General features: G+C 39.9%; 1 protein-coding gene across 1 annotated transcript in view; it reads left to right on the top strand.

Moving 5' to 3' along the window:
* LOC137096165 (E3 ubiquitin-protein ligase TRIM7-like) overlaps positions 1-12,306 on the top strand; it is a 35,036-nt gene extending 22,730 nt beyond the window's left edge. Inside the window, exons 7-8 of the mRNA XM_067464754.1 lie at positions 1,473-1,742; positions 12,164-12,306. Coding sequence (XP_067320855.1) covers positions 1,473-1,742; positions 12,164-12,306 — 413 coding nt within the window. The remainder of the gene's footprint in view (positions 1-1,472; positions 1,743-12,163) is intronic.
* Positions 12,307-12,629: the final 323 nt, after the last annotated feature.

Here is a 12,629-nt window from a genome sequence, read left to right as displayed (position 1 = left end):
TGCAACCCGGCACCCCTGGGACCACCGGGCATCCCTCCCTACCGCTAGGGGGGGATACCAAACCGGATCCAGGGCCCATGCCAACAAGGAGTTGTGACAAGGAGCATAACACAAACAAGTAACTGTTAACAGGCAATCATGACCAGGAAACACAACCCGAGTAAACTTCCAATAAAGAACATTAACTACATGCAGGGTGGGTGGGATGGATCACCTGTTGCAGGCTAAGTGCCTGCTGCGGAGCCCAGGGCAGCCTTATGAAGGCTGCTCCTGAGGAGGGAGAGGCCAGCTCAGGCCTCACCTGCGGTGGGCGTGGTCAGTTGGCTATTGGTCCCCTGACCTGCTGGCGGGAAACCTTCCTGCCATCAGAAGGGGGCTTCTGGGAGGAAGAAGCCCCCTCAGGCGAGAATGGCGGTGGGGAACGCCCAGCACCGCAACCTCTTTGGCCCGGTAAGTCTGGCCATGCCTTTTCTTTCAATATAATAAACTAGTATTTGTTTTAGTTTTTATTTAAAACTTTATTTGAGATCTCTACTATGTTAATTGATATTTTCCTGAATAAGATGATGTGTTTATTCTTATATTTATTTTATTTTATTTTATTTGCCTTCTTAGATACTTTGTTGCCTGGGCTAGAGCTTCAGAAAGGTAAATTTCCAATGTTCGACACAATCACAAGTGGGATGGTGATGTTTGTCTGGTAGTATTTTCTTTAGTTAAACAATTTTCCTTTCCCCTCCATGGCCACCCATTCTATTCAAAAGTTCATAAAGAGTTGTGGGAATTCATAATAGATTCATAGGGGTTTGGCAGAGGGTGCCTGAAAGTTTCAAAGTTCCTCAAAAAGTTGATTAAAATTCCAAAAAGTTTCAAAAGTTCATAAAAGTTGGGGAAAAGTTCATAGGGGGTCTTGGAGAGCTCATAAGTGTCCATGGGGAGCATATTGGAGTTACTGTGAGCACTGAGGGTCGAGATCCATTCACTGTAGAGGATAAACTATAAATCCAATTAATAAATAATAGCCAAATTGGTCAGATGCCAGTTTGGGTTACATGGGCGTTACCATGTGGGGCCATGGAAAGAGCCTTAGGTTCCCACATGGGGGAGAGATAGGGGATTCCAACCTGGTGTCCTTGGCAAAACTATGAATTCCCTGATTTTGAATTATCTTTTACAGAGTCCTAAAAGGGGGTGGGTATCCTCCGATATCATTATGAATGGAGCAAAGCTGATTTAGGTGGATGTGTGTTTTCTGTTTTATTCTCTGTATCAGTTATTCTCTCTTCTACGTCTCTTTGCTTTCCTTCATTTCTCTCTCTCTTTGTCTCCAACAGCAAATGTTACTCTGGATCCTGACACAATGGGTCGCTTTCTCTTCCTGTCTGTGGATGGCAAAAAAGTGAGATGCGGAGACACTTATCAAAAACTGCCTAACACTCCTGAGAGATTCCACAACCCATATTGTGTTTTAGGACGTGAGGGATTCACAAGAGGAAGGCATTTCTGGGATGTTGCTGTAGAAAGCGAGGAAGGCTGGTTTGTGGGGGTGGCCAAGAAGTCTGCCAGGAGACAATCCTCTATTGGCATCTGTGCTGAGGAAGGGTTCTGGGCTGTGAGCAGTTGGGGAGGTAGTTATCGTACTACCTCTGGCTCTGAGTTCTTCCTGAGTGAAAAGGTTAAGAGAGTCCGGGTCTATCTGAATTGTACTGCAAACAGTGTGGCCTTTTACAATGCTGATACAGGTGCGAAGATCCACACATTCTCAGAAATCCCATTCTGTGGAGACACTGTCCTACCATTCTTTTGGGTGTATAGAAAAGGTCACCTCGAAATCACACCTTGAAGCAGCCAAGCCCATCCGTGTTCTTTAAACTGCAATGATAAAAGTATAATGGTTAAACTGTTTTTAAAAAGTTCTGAAAGTGTTAAAATTGTTTTGAATTTGATTTGAATGCTTTAAAGATGATTTTATTAACACTGTATTCTGTTCTGAGAGTTCTGGAAGAGATGTAGTGTTCATTAATAAACATAAAATAATAAAAGTCTCAATGTATTTTCCCTATATTTCTTATTTCACCATCCACCCTCTACATTTAAAGTCTTTATTTTAATTTTTTGTTCTGTCAGAATTCTCAGTTTGTTTTTCCAAGGGCATTCTTTATATCCTTCGCCTATTACATTAACAAAATATTGTCTAGTAGCTGTCGCCTGCCACGCATTGCTGTGGCCCAATCTGGTGATCTGGAAAATAAAGTAATGAAAATGCGTTGATTTCTAATATATGTACCATATTTTCTGGACTATAAGGTGACTTTTTAAACCTTGAAAATCCTTTCAAAAGTTGGGGGTCATCTTGTCCTCTGGATACAAGCAGGAAGGGGCCTAGAAGGACCCTAAATAAGAAAGTAATGAAACAAACCAGGCTTTTGCAGAGAGGGGCGAGAAGTTCACTCGATGTATTGTCGAAGGCTTGTCGAAGTATTGTCAAGGTGGTCAGTTGAAAAGATTCACACCTAGCCCAACTTACAAAAGCCTTTTGTCTCACCCTGGTCAGTCCACAGATATAAAAACCCCTTTTTCCCAGCTCCAGCAGACCTCACCCTCTGAGGATGCTTGCCATAGATGCAGGCGAAACGTCAGGAGAAATGCCTCTAGAACATGGCCATATAGCCCGAAAAAACCCACAAGAACCGAGTTCACTCGATGCTGCAAAAGTAATGGTACAGTCCCTTGTATTTTAATCCAGCACCTACAGCAAGTAACTCAACTGTTTCTGTGCCGGGTTTAAGCAATACTTAGGCGATCCCTTGCTGTCTGAGTAGGATTGTCTTCCAAGATTGGTGTACTGGCGGTGGGTCCGTAGGTGACTGTGGAGCCCTATTCTGACCTGCTTGTTCTCCCACAGTGAGGGCATCGGTTTCCAAGTGGAAGGTGGTCCCGGTCGGGGTTGGCTTGACATGCCTTCCTCTTGGCACGTTTCTCCCTTTTGCCCTCCATTTGTGCCTCTTCAAATTCTGCTGCACTGCTGGTCACAGCTGAACTCCAGTTAGAGTGCTCAAGGGCCAGGGCTTCCCAGTTCTCAGTGCCTATGCCAGAGTTTTTAAGGTTGGATTTGAGGCCATCTTTAAATCTCTTTTCCTGCCCACCAACATTCAATTTTCCATTCTTGAATTTGGAGTAGAGCAACTGCTTTGGGAGACAGTGGTCGGGCATCCGGACAACTTGGCCGATCCAGCGGAGTTGAAGACGGACAACCATCGCTTCAATGCTGGTGGTCTTTGCTTCTTCCAGCACACTGACATTTGTCTGCTTGTCTTTTCAGGAGATTTGCAGGATTTTCCGGAGGCAGCACTGATGGAATCGTTCCAGGAATTGCATGTGACGTCTGTAGACAGTCCACGTTTCGCAGACATATAGCAGGGTTGGGAGGACAACCACTTTATAAACAAGCACCTTGGTATCCCTAGGGATGTCCCGGTCCTCATACACTCTGTGCTTCATTTGGCAATAAGTAATAAGGCAAACTCTTTAGACAGAGTGAATCCGGGGGGCGGGGGGGGGGGGGGGACCGCTGTGAAATTGGTGGCCAAAGTTTCCAAGTTCCAATCCCCCCCTCCACCACCAATAGGACAATGGTAAGGTCCAGAGCCCACTCCTTCTCTTTCGCGGCTTGGAAGCAAGGGGAGGGTTGCCTGGCAACAGGGAGGAGGGTGGAGCTAGGCAGGCGCAGCAGCAGCAGCAGCAGAGTTTGCTTTTCAGGGGGGAAAAAAGCAGTATTAAGGCTTTTTAATTTGAACAGCGAGTAAATACAATATTTAAAAAGAAATACAAACCACATACTGGTAAGTGAGCCTTTTATTGGTAATGGTAACAGAAAATGGAGACACGATAATGTTTTAAGGCTTTGTACAGTTTTTATATTTTTTATATCATATGCTATTGTTTTTAACACAATTTCTTGATTTATTGTCGAAGGCTTTCATGGCCGGAATCACTCAGTTCTTGTGGGTTTTTTCGGGCTATATGGCCATGTTCTAGAGGCATTTCTCCTGACGTTTCGCCTGCATCTATGGCAAGCATCCTCAGAGGGTCTGGTTGCAATTAGTACAATGGGTTTATATATCTGTGGAATGACTGGGGTGGGGCAAGGAGCGCTTCCCTGCTGCATTTCTTGATTGTTTGTTGAGGCATCAAAGTGTTGCCAATTTGTGAACCGCTCCGAGTAGCCTCTGGACTGAGAGGGGTGGTATATAAATATAATAAATAAATAAATAAATAAATAAATAAATAAATAAAATGCAATTGCTGATCAAAATATTTTTGATGTCAAGTGCAAACTAAATGATTTTGAAGTGCAAACTAAATGATTTCATATGACAGAAGTCAAACTTTAAAGGTCTTATTTACCCAGGTTCCCCCTTCCTCTTTTCTGATCCCTTTCCCCCTTCTAATGTAGCGGAAAACGTAGTTTCCCAAGGTTCTTACCAGTTTGCTATGAATCCAAAACAGGAGTCCAAGAGTCTAGCAAGCAAGCACAAGCCTTTATTCTCTATTGCGCAATAGGAGACAGACAGAGAAGTCATGTACATAACATGACAATCAAAAGATCTGTCTACCCGGGCCCTCTGGCCCTGGGGCTTTTATAAGAGGGTTGTTTACGAAGAAGAAGTTCCCCTTTTCTCCTATCGACAGTTTAGGTTGGGCAACCCATTCCTCCTGCGTAAACAGTTCGGGGAATTGGGCCACCACAAACATTCCATATTTAGCAAGACCCTCTCTCTGTCAACATCCCCCCATATACATTAAATATAGCAAAACCTATTGCATACATTTCTTAACAGTAACTAGCTAACCACATCAGCTGACCACAAACGGTCTCTTGGAACAAGCTGACACTATTGCAACACCTGCTTCCAGAGGGCAGAGAGGCAAAGTTTGCTCTTTAGATTAAGAAGTTGGAAATATGCTTTTGCTGATACATATTAAGATAGACAGTATTCAAAATGGAGTCACTTTGGTTCATGGCTCCCATCACTAAGAGCCGCCGGCACGGAGAAAGAGGCAGAGAAAGAGGCGGAGAGAGAGGCGGAGTCTTCTACGTCATCGGATGTGCTGACACAGTTTGCTCTGGCAGGAGGCTAGTTTGCGGCAGCTCGAACAATTAAACATCACCTGGCTGTCATCTTGAGAAACTCTAAAACAATTCAAGCTGTCACCGTGATTTAAGGATTAAGACATGTCAAGATGTGACCCAGTAAACATGTGCCATGCCAAATGCTACATTTCTGAAGAATTAGGTTCCAATCTGCCCCTCTCTTCTGATAGGAGGTCCTGATTTATAAAGACTGCATATAGATAAAAATTCTACAAATGCTTTGCTTTCACCTCAGTACTCATAATACAAAGCCTGACTTCTATTTGCATGCAAGCTTCTATGCCAACATAAATGTAATCTGAACCATTTAAAGCCTGCTTTCATACTTGCCAGCATGATGTAAAGGACCCAGAGTATAAATGAAATTCAAGGGAGGAAGAGCAACTGTAATGTACAATGTCCCTCTCATAGGGACCGGCATGTCATAAGCATTTGAATTAAAATTACCATATTGAAATCAAATCTGATAAAAAAATATCTGGTGTGCATTGAAAGAGAGGTGGTCTTATACGGCAAGTATATCCCAAACTCTATATTTTTATTTATTTATTTATTTATTTATTTATCAAAAAATTTTTACATTGCAGGTAAAAAGAAGTAGGGAGAGGGTTGAGGGTAGGAGGGATGGGGGGGGTAGGGGTAGTGTTGGGGGCGTTGTGAGGGGTTGTGTTAGGGTTGGGTAGGAGAAATAGGGATGGGATGGGGTTTCTAAAAACGTCGACTTCCCAAATTTCTCTGATCTTCAAATTTTCCCCTTCTTTGGTATCTTCTGTTTTTTCCTGAGGTCTCTTCTTGAATGATCAGTGTTTAAACGTTGGACAGGTCTATTATCAGTGGTATATTTTCTCCTTTGCAGTAGTCTTGCAATCCTGACCAGTTCGTCTTCTTTTTTTTGTTTTCTGGTTTCTGTGATAAAGAGTCCATTTTGACTATCTCTATCACTTTCGTCATCCAAGTCTCTATGTTGGGGATTACTTCTGATTTCCATTCTTTTGCTAGTACCATTCTTGCGGCTGTACTAAGTAAAAATAAAACCCTTTCTTGATTTTTATTAAAGTCTGAGTTTATTAGCCCCAATAGATAGATATCCGGGGATCTGGTAAATTTTTTCTTTAATATTTTTTCTATGATATTATGAATCTCTTTCCAATAATTCCTAACCTTTTTACATTCCCACCATACGTGGATGAAGGTTCCTTTTTCCTTACCACATTTCCAGCAGGTATTTGAGATTCCTTTATTAAATTTTGCTAATTTCTCTGGCGTAAAGTACCATCTATAGTACATTTTATACCAATTTTCCTTTATATCACTTGCTGCTACATATTTTATCTTATTATTCCAAATATTCTCCCATTGGTTCATTAATATACTATGGCCTAAATCTCTTGCCCATTGAATTTGGCAATTTTTCACCTGTTCGTCTTCCGTTGACCATTTTAACAGCTGTTGGTAAATGATTTTTATTAATTTTTTCTCCTTTTCTAATATTAAATCCCATGATCCTTTCCCTTGACTAAAGCCAGTTTTCTCATCTTCTTTAAATCCTTGTTTTATTTGAAAATATTGGAGCCAAGTAATATTCTCATTTACTGTTTTAAGTTCTTCTAGTGATTTTAGCTTTGGTTCCTGCCCTTTTGTAAAGTTTAAAATTTGGTTGTAGGTTAGCCAATAATTCTTGCCCATGTCTCTTTTGTGTCTCGCCTCAATTGGTGATATCCACGTTGGCGTCTTGGTATACCATCTGGATTTGTATTTTTCCCACGTCTTAATGAGTGCGGTCCTGATAAAGTGGCTATTAAAGTTCTTTTCTATTTTTCTTTTATTATACCAGAGGTAACCATGCCACCCTGTCCTGAGGTCATGGCCCTCCACCGTTAGTAGACTCTCATTTTTTAAGGTTGCCCAATCCTTGATTGCAGCCAGGTTACAAGCCTCATAATATAGTTTTAAATTTGGAAGCCCCAAACCTCCTCTCCTCTTTTCGTCTGTTAATATTTTGAAACTAATCCTGGGCTTTTTGTTTTTCCAGATGAATTTCGAAATTTCTTTATTCCATTTTTTAAATAAGTGGTCATTCCTTATAATGGGTAGTGTCTGAAAGAGAAAAAGTAGTCGGGGTAATATTGACATTTTAATTATATTTATTCTTCCTAAAAGCGAAAAGTTTTGATGTTTCCATTTGTCTAAGTCCTCTTGAATTTTTTTCCATACTGGGATGTAGTTGTGTTTTATTAGGTTGATGTTGCTTTGTGATAAATATATCCCTAGATATTTTATTTTATTTTCAATTTTTATTCCTGATATTTCTTGGAGTGTTTCTTTAGATTTTTTGTCTATATTTTTAACTAGTAATTTTGTTTTTTGTATATTCAATTTGAATCCTGCCAATCTCCCATAATTTTCAATTTTTTGTAGCCAGTCTCTGATACTTTTTAGAGGATCCTCCACTATGCAGACCACGTCGTCCGCATATGCCCTTATTTTATAGTGCTGCTTTGCTATTTTCATGCCCTGTAATTTGGAGTCCGAATTTATATCTCTGATCAGGGTGTCTAATACTAGAATAAAAAGTAGGGGAGAGAGTGGGCATCCCTGCCTTGTTCCTTGCGAAATATTGATTTGGGGATCTGTCTCCTGTCCATTTATTATTAGTTTTGCGTTTTGCGTATTATATATAGCATTGACTGCATTTTGAAATTTATAGCCAATATCAATTTCTTGTAATAATAGTTTGAGATAAGTCCAATTTACTTTATCAAACGCTTTTTCTGCGTCGATAAATAATAAGGCTACTTGTTTTTCATTATGTTTTTCGTAGTACTCTATCGTATTTATTAACATCCTTGTATTGTCCTTAATTTGCCTTTGTGGTAAGAAGCCCACCTGTTCATCCGCTGCCCAATTCTTCAAAAATTTCTTTAGTCTCTCCGCCATAATTAATGTAAATATTTTATAATCTGTGTTTAGTAGCGATATCGGGCGGTAATTTTTTATATCTTCCGGATCCGTGCCCTCCTTTTGGATAAGGGTTATATTTGCTTTCTGCCATGTATTGGGGTACGTTTTGTGATTTAAGATATTATTTATAATTTCTTGAAATAGTGGGCTCAATTCATTCTTAAATATTTTGTAAAAGGTTGCAGTGAACCCGTCTGGTCCAGGGGCTTTATTTTTTTTTATTTTTGAAATTGCTAAATCTAATTCTGCTGTTGTTACCGATTTGTTTAATAATGTTCTTTGTTCTTCTGTAAGTTTTGGCAAATTTAGGTTCCCTAAATATTTCGTCATTTCTTCTTCTTCTATATTTGTTTTTTGGTATAGGTTGTTATAAAAATTGACGAATTGTCTTATAATGCTTTCCCCTTCTGTATATATTTTCTCTCCTACTTTGATCTTATCAATGCTTTGTTTATGTTTTTTCTTCTTGAGTTTGTTTGCAAGCCACTTTCCGGCTTTGTTAGCATTTTGATAGAAATTTGCCCTCACATATTTCATTTGTTTTTCTATTTTATCTAATTGTAGTATCTCTAATTGTTGTCTTAGGGTTTTAATCCTGAAATTGGCCGCCTTCTTCTTTGGGTTCCTTTTTAGGAGTTTTTCTTCTTCTTGAAGTGCCTCTGTTATTTTTTTAATTTCTCTCTCTCTTTCTTTCTTATTTCTAGTCTCTTGCTTAATAAAGTAACCCCTCATTACTGCCTTCATTGCATCCCATTGCGTCTCTTTTGTCGTCTCTGCTCCGCTATTTAAATTTAAATATTCCTGCAGTAATTTCCTGTTGTTTTCAATATCTACTTCTTTCCTTAGCAAATTATCTTTCAGGCACCACCTATATTTAAAGTTATCTCCTTTTATTGTTAATTCTAGCGCGCCATGGTCTGAGAATATTCTGGTTAAGATCTTTATTTTATTTATCCTTAATAAGATTGATTTAGTAGCCCAGGCCATGTCAATTCTAGACCATGATTTATGCCTTCCAGAAAAGAAGGTATAATCTCTTTCATTCCCTTTATGGTGACGCCATGTATCCTTTAGATACCATTTTTCCAGTTGTGCTATAAATCTTTTGGGCAACTGACTAGACTTATATTTGTTTTTATTTGGGATTTCATTTTTATCTTTTGGCGATTTATCTAGTTTTGGGTCAATGACCCCATTAAAATCTCCCATTATTAAAAGATCGTCAAATTTTTGATTGTCAATATTTCTTTTTAGTTCATTCAGAAATTTTTGCTTCGAACCATTAGGACAGTAAATATTGCAAATTAAAATCTTTTGGTTCTTTATTTCAATTGTAACACCAATAAAACGACCTTCTTCATCTTTGAAGCTCTGCATAGGGTGTAGCCAGGGTTTGATGTATAACGCGACCCCTTTCTTCTTGTTTTCTGCTGAGGCATAATAGCATTTCCCCAATTTTTCGTTTTCTAAATGTTTCACATGTTTGCTTTTTATATGAGTTTCTTGCACTGCTGCTATATCATAATTCTTTCGTCTTAAGTGATTGAAGAAACATCTCCTTTTGTTCGGGGAATTCAATCCATTTATATTATTCGAATAAATCCTTATCTCTTTATTCATTTATGTTTTCTTGCATTTCCCAGTGGACTATATCCTGCGTCATCAGCAGTTTATAATTCTCTGGGGAGAATTCTCTTAGTCTCTTCTGCTCTCTTTCCCTGATTCCTATCTGTGTGCTGTATGCGCCCTCTTCTTCTTCTGGATTGTTTAATTCTTCTGGGATTCTTTTCGGAGTTTTTTCCTGCATGTCTTTCCTGTTTTCTTGTGGCTGTTTCTTATGTTCTTGTCTTGTAGGCTTGATGTGTGTTGTGAAAAAAATTTGGCTTTTTCTTCAGAGTTTATCCAATATTTATTTCCATTCCAGGTGACTGTGATCCCTTCTACTTTCTCCCATCTGAATTTCACTTTCCTCTTTTTCAATTCCTCAGTTAGAAAGGCATATTTTCTACGTCTTTCTAATGTTTGCTTGGTTACTTCTTTCATGATAATCACTTTTTGTTCCTTATAATATATTGGTTTCCTGGCACTTTCCTTTAAGATTTCGTCACGAGTGCTTTTCCTGCAGAAACTTATGACCACGTCTTTTGGTGTTTTGTTCTTCTTTGCGTATTCCGATGGCACCCTGTAGGCTCTGTCTAGGTCTTGCCCAATGATTTCTCCACTTACATCCAATAGTTCAGCCAGTAACTCTATTGATAGTTGTTTTATATTCTCCTCTTTTGATTCTTGTAAATTCCTCAGTCTTATCTGGTACTCCAGTTCCCTGTTTTCCAGAAGCTCTGTCTGTTGTTGAAGTTTTTGGTTCATATTCTCTAATTTCATAATTCTAGATTCCGTTTTGCTTTGCGCTCTTACTATTGTCAGGTTTTCTTTTTTTATTTTATCTACGTCTTCTTGAATTTTGTTTATGTCCTCCTTTAGATCAGTTTTGATTTTTTTTATTTCTTCTTGTAATGCTTTGTATTGTGAATCCTGTTTTGCTGACATTTTTTTTATTTCTTCCAATATATTTTGTAGTACTGTTTCTTCCGTGATGGAATCTTTTTTTTGTTGTTGCTTGGCAGCTTGCGTGAGTTGTGGCGTTGTTTTGGCTTTTGGGTTTTGCATCTTGCCTCTGTGCTTATGCTTTCCTTGTCTTCTAGCAATTAGGTTATTATCCTCTATGAATGATCTCCCTTTGGTTCCGTGGTATATTCTATTAGTTCCACTTTGCCCCTATTCTCTCTCTTCCTCTTTGTATTTCGTTTCTTCCAGCCTCTTGTTGATTTTCTATTAATTTCCTTTTATCAGTGTCTTTTTATATTTTATTTATTATGGTCTTGCTATTATTTTGTATGTAATTGTAATTGGTTATTTTGGTATTTAATATTTAGATTTGTAAATGCTTTGCCTACCTTATTTTCCTTTTTCCGCAGTCTTCTTTCTCTCTTCTAACTTTCTGTGCTTTTTCCTTCTTTCCGCCTATCTTTCTCTTCCTGTTCCTTTTTGGTGACGTAGGGGCCTTTTATTGTGATATTTCTATTTCTATCCTCCGTCTTCCTCTTTCCCTATCCTCTCGTGCCTTCTCGCGTGGTTTCTTCCTCTCGCGCGGTCTTTCCTTCTCGCGATGTTTGAATTGCCTCTTGCTGTGTCTTTCTACGTCACTTCTTCACTTCTCCTCCCACGGTTCCCTTATCTCTTTTTCCCCGTCTCAAGGTTGGCTCCACTCAGCTTCTTGGGCTTTTTCAAGGTCAGCTCTATTATTTATTATTTATTTATTAATTAATTCCCCCTCTATCCTTCCCTTTTCTTGAGGGTTCTGGTCTTGTAGTGAGGGGGGGGAAGGGGGGGCGAGGGAATAATTAACGTCTTGCGCCGCCTTTCGCGGCTCCAAATATTCTGTTTTTATTATTTCCTTCTTTATAAAGGGTTTTCACTTCTTCTTCGGTCCTTCACTTTCTTTTAATTTCTTTCTATCTATCGCAGTTCGTCGTTCTCCACAGCCCGCTACAGCCCGCTGTACCCAGGGAGTCGGGTTATCCCAGACGTCTCCTCCGAGGCGTCTGTTATAACCTTTCTCCCCTTGGTTGTGCCGTCCCTTCTATCGGGAGGGAGCTTCTTACGTAGCTCTACCCGGCTGTTTTGCTAAGGCTGCCAAGTTGTCTTTTCTTTTCTTAGTTCTTAGTTCTTGAGTTTGGTTTGGAATTCTTTCCCCCCTCTTCTCTGTGGTTTGGGTTAGAATGAGATAGGACCTTTTGTATAAACTCCGCTTTAAATCGGGGTTTTCCTATTTCGTCCCCCCCCCCGACTCCTCACTTTGTTTTCGTTTAGTTTAGTTTTTAAATTTCTCTGCCCATCACCTTCCGTATTCCGTCTGATTGCCCTTCGTTATCTCACTTACTTGCTTATTGTCGACCTCAGCTGTTTGAAGATCAGGAAGTTTGCCTTGTAACTTTCCTTCTTTCGCTGTGATCTTTCCTTCTTTGTTGTTGTGCTGTTGGCCGGCAGAGATAGAGGGAGAGACCTCAAAGATGTCCTCCCGCCGCGGCTTGAGTCTTGCCGTACTCCCGTTGCCGGGCGCTTTCGGGAACCCCCTTGAGGGGGGCACCGCCTTGCGCCGTCGGCCGGGTGTCGGCGAAAAGACCCTCTAAGACCTCAATCTGTCTTGTGAGGGAGGGGGTTTCGGCCCCCTGACTCAAGAAATAACGCGGCTGTCCCCAGGAGCAGCTGAAGACACGTCCTCCACCATATGGCCACCAACCGGAAGTCCCAAACTCTATATTTTAACTGGAAAAGTAGGGGGTCGTCTTATACACCCAGTCGTCTTATACACCGGAAAAATACGGCAATTTCTTTATGCTTGTGGGTAAACAGTATTTCTTATTGTTTCTTTGTCAATGTTGATGTGGAGATTGTCTGTTTTGACTACTCTGGAATATGCAACATATAATTGTCCTTCTTTAGCAGTCCCCTT

The sequence above is a fragment of the Anolis sagrei genome, chromosome 2 (assembly GCF_037176765.1).
Source record: "Anolis sagrei isolate rAnoSag1 chromosome 2, rAnoSag1.mat, whole genome shotgun sequence".
Taxonomy (NCBI): Eukaryota; Metazoa; Chordata; class Lepidosauria; order Squamata; family Dactyloidae; genus Anolis; species Anolis sagrei.
The sequence above is the reverse complement of the archived record's forward strand: the minus strand, read 5'-3'. Positions and strand labels throughout refer to the sequence as shown.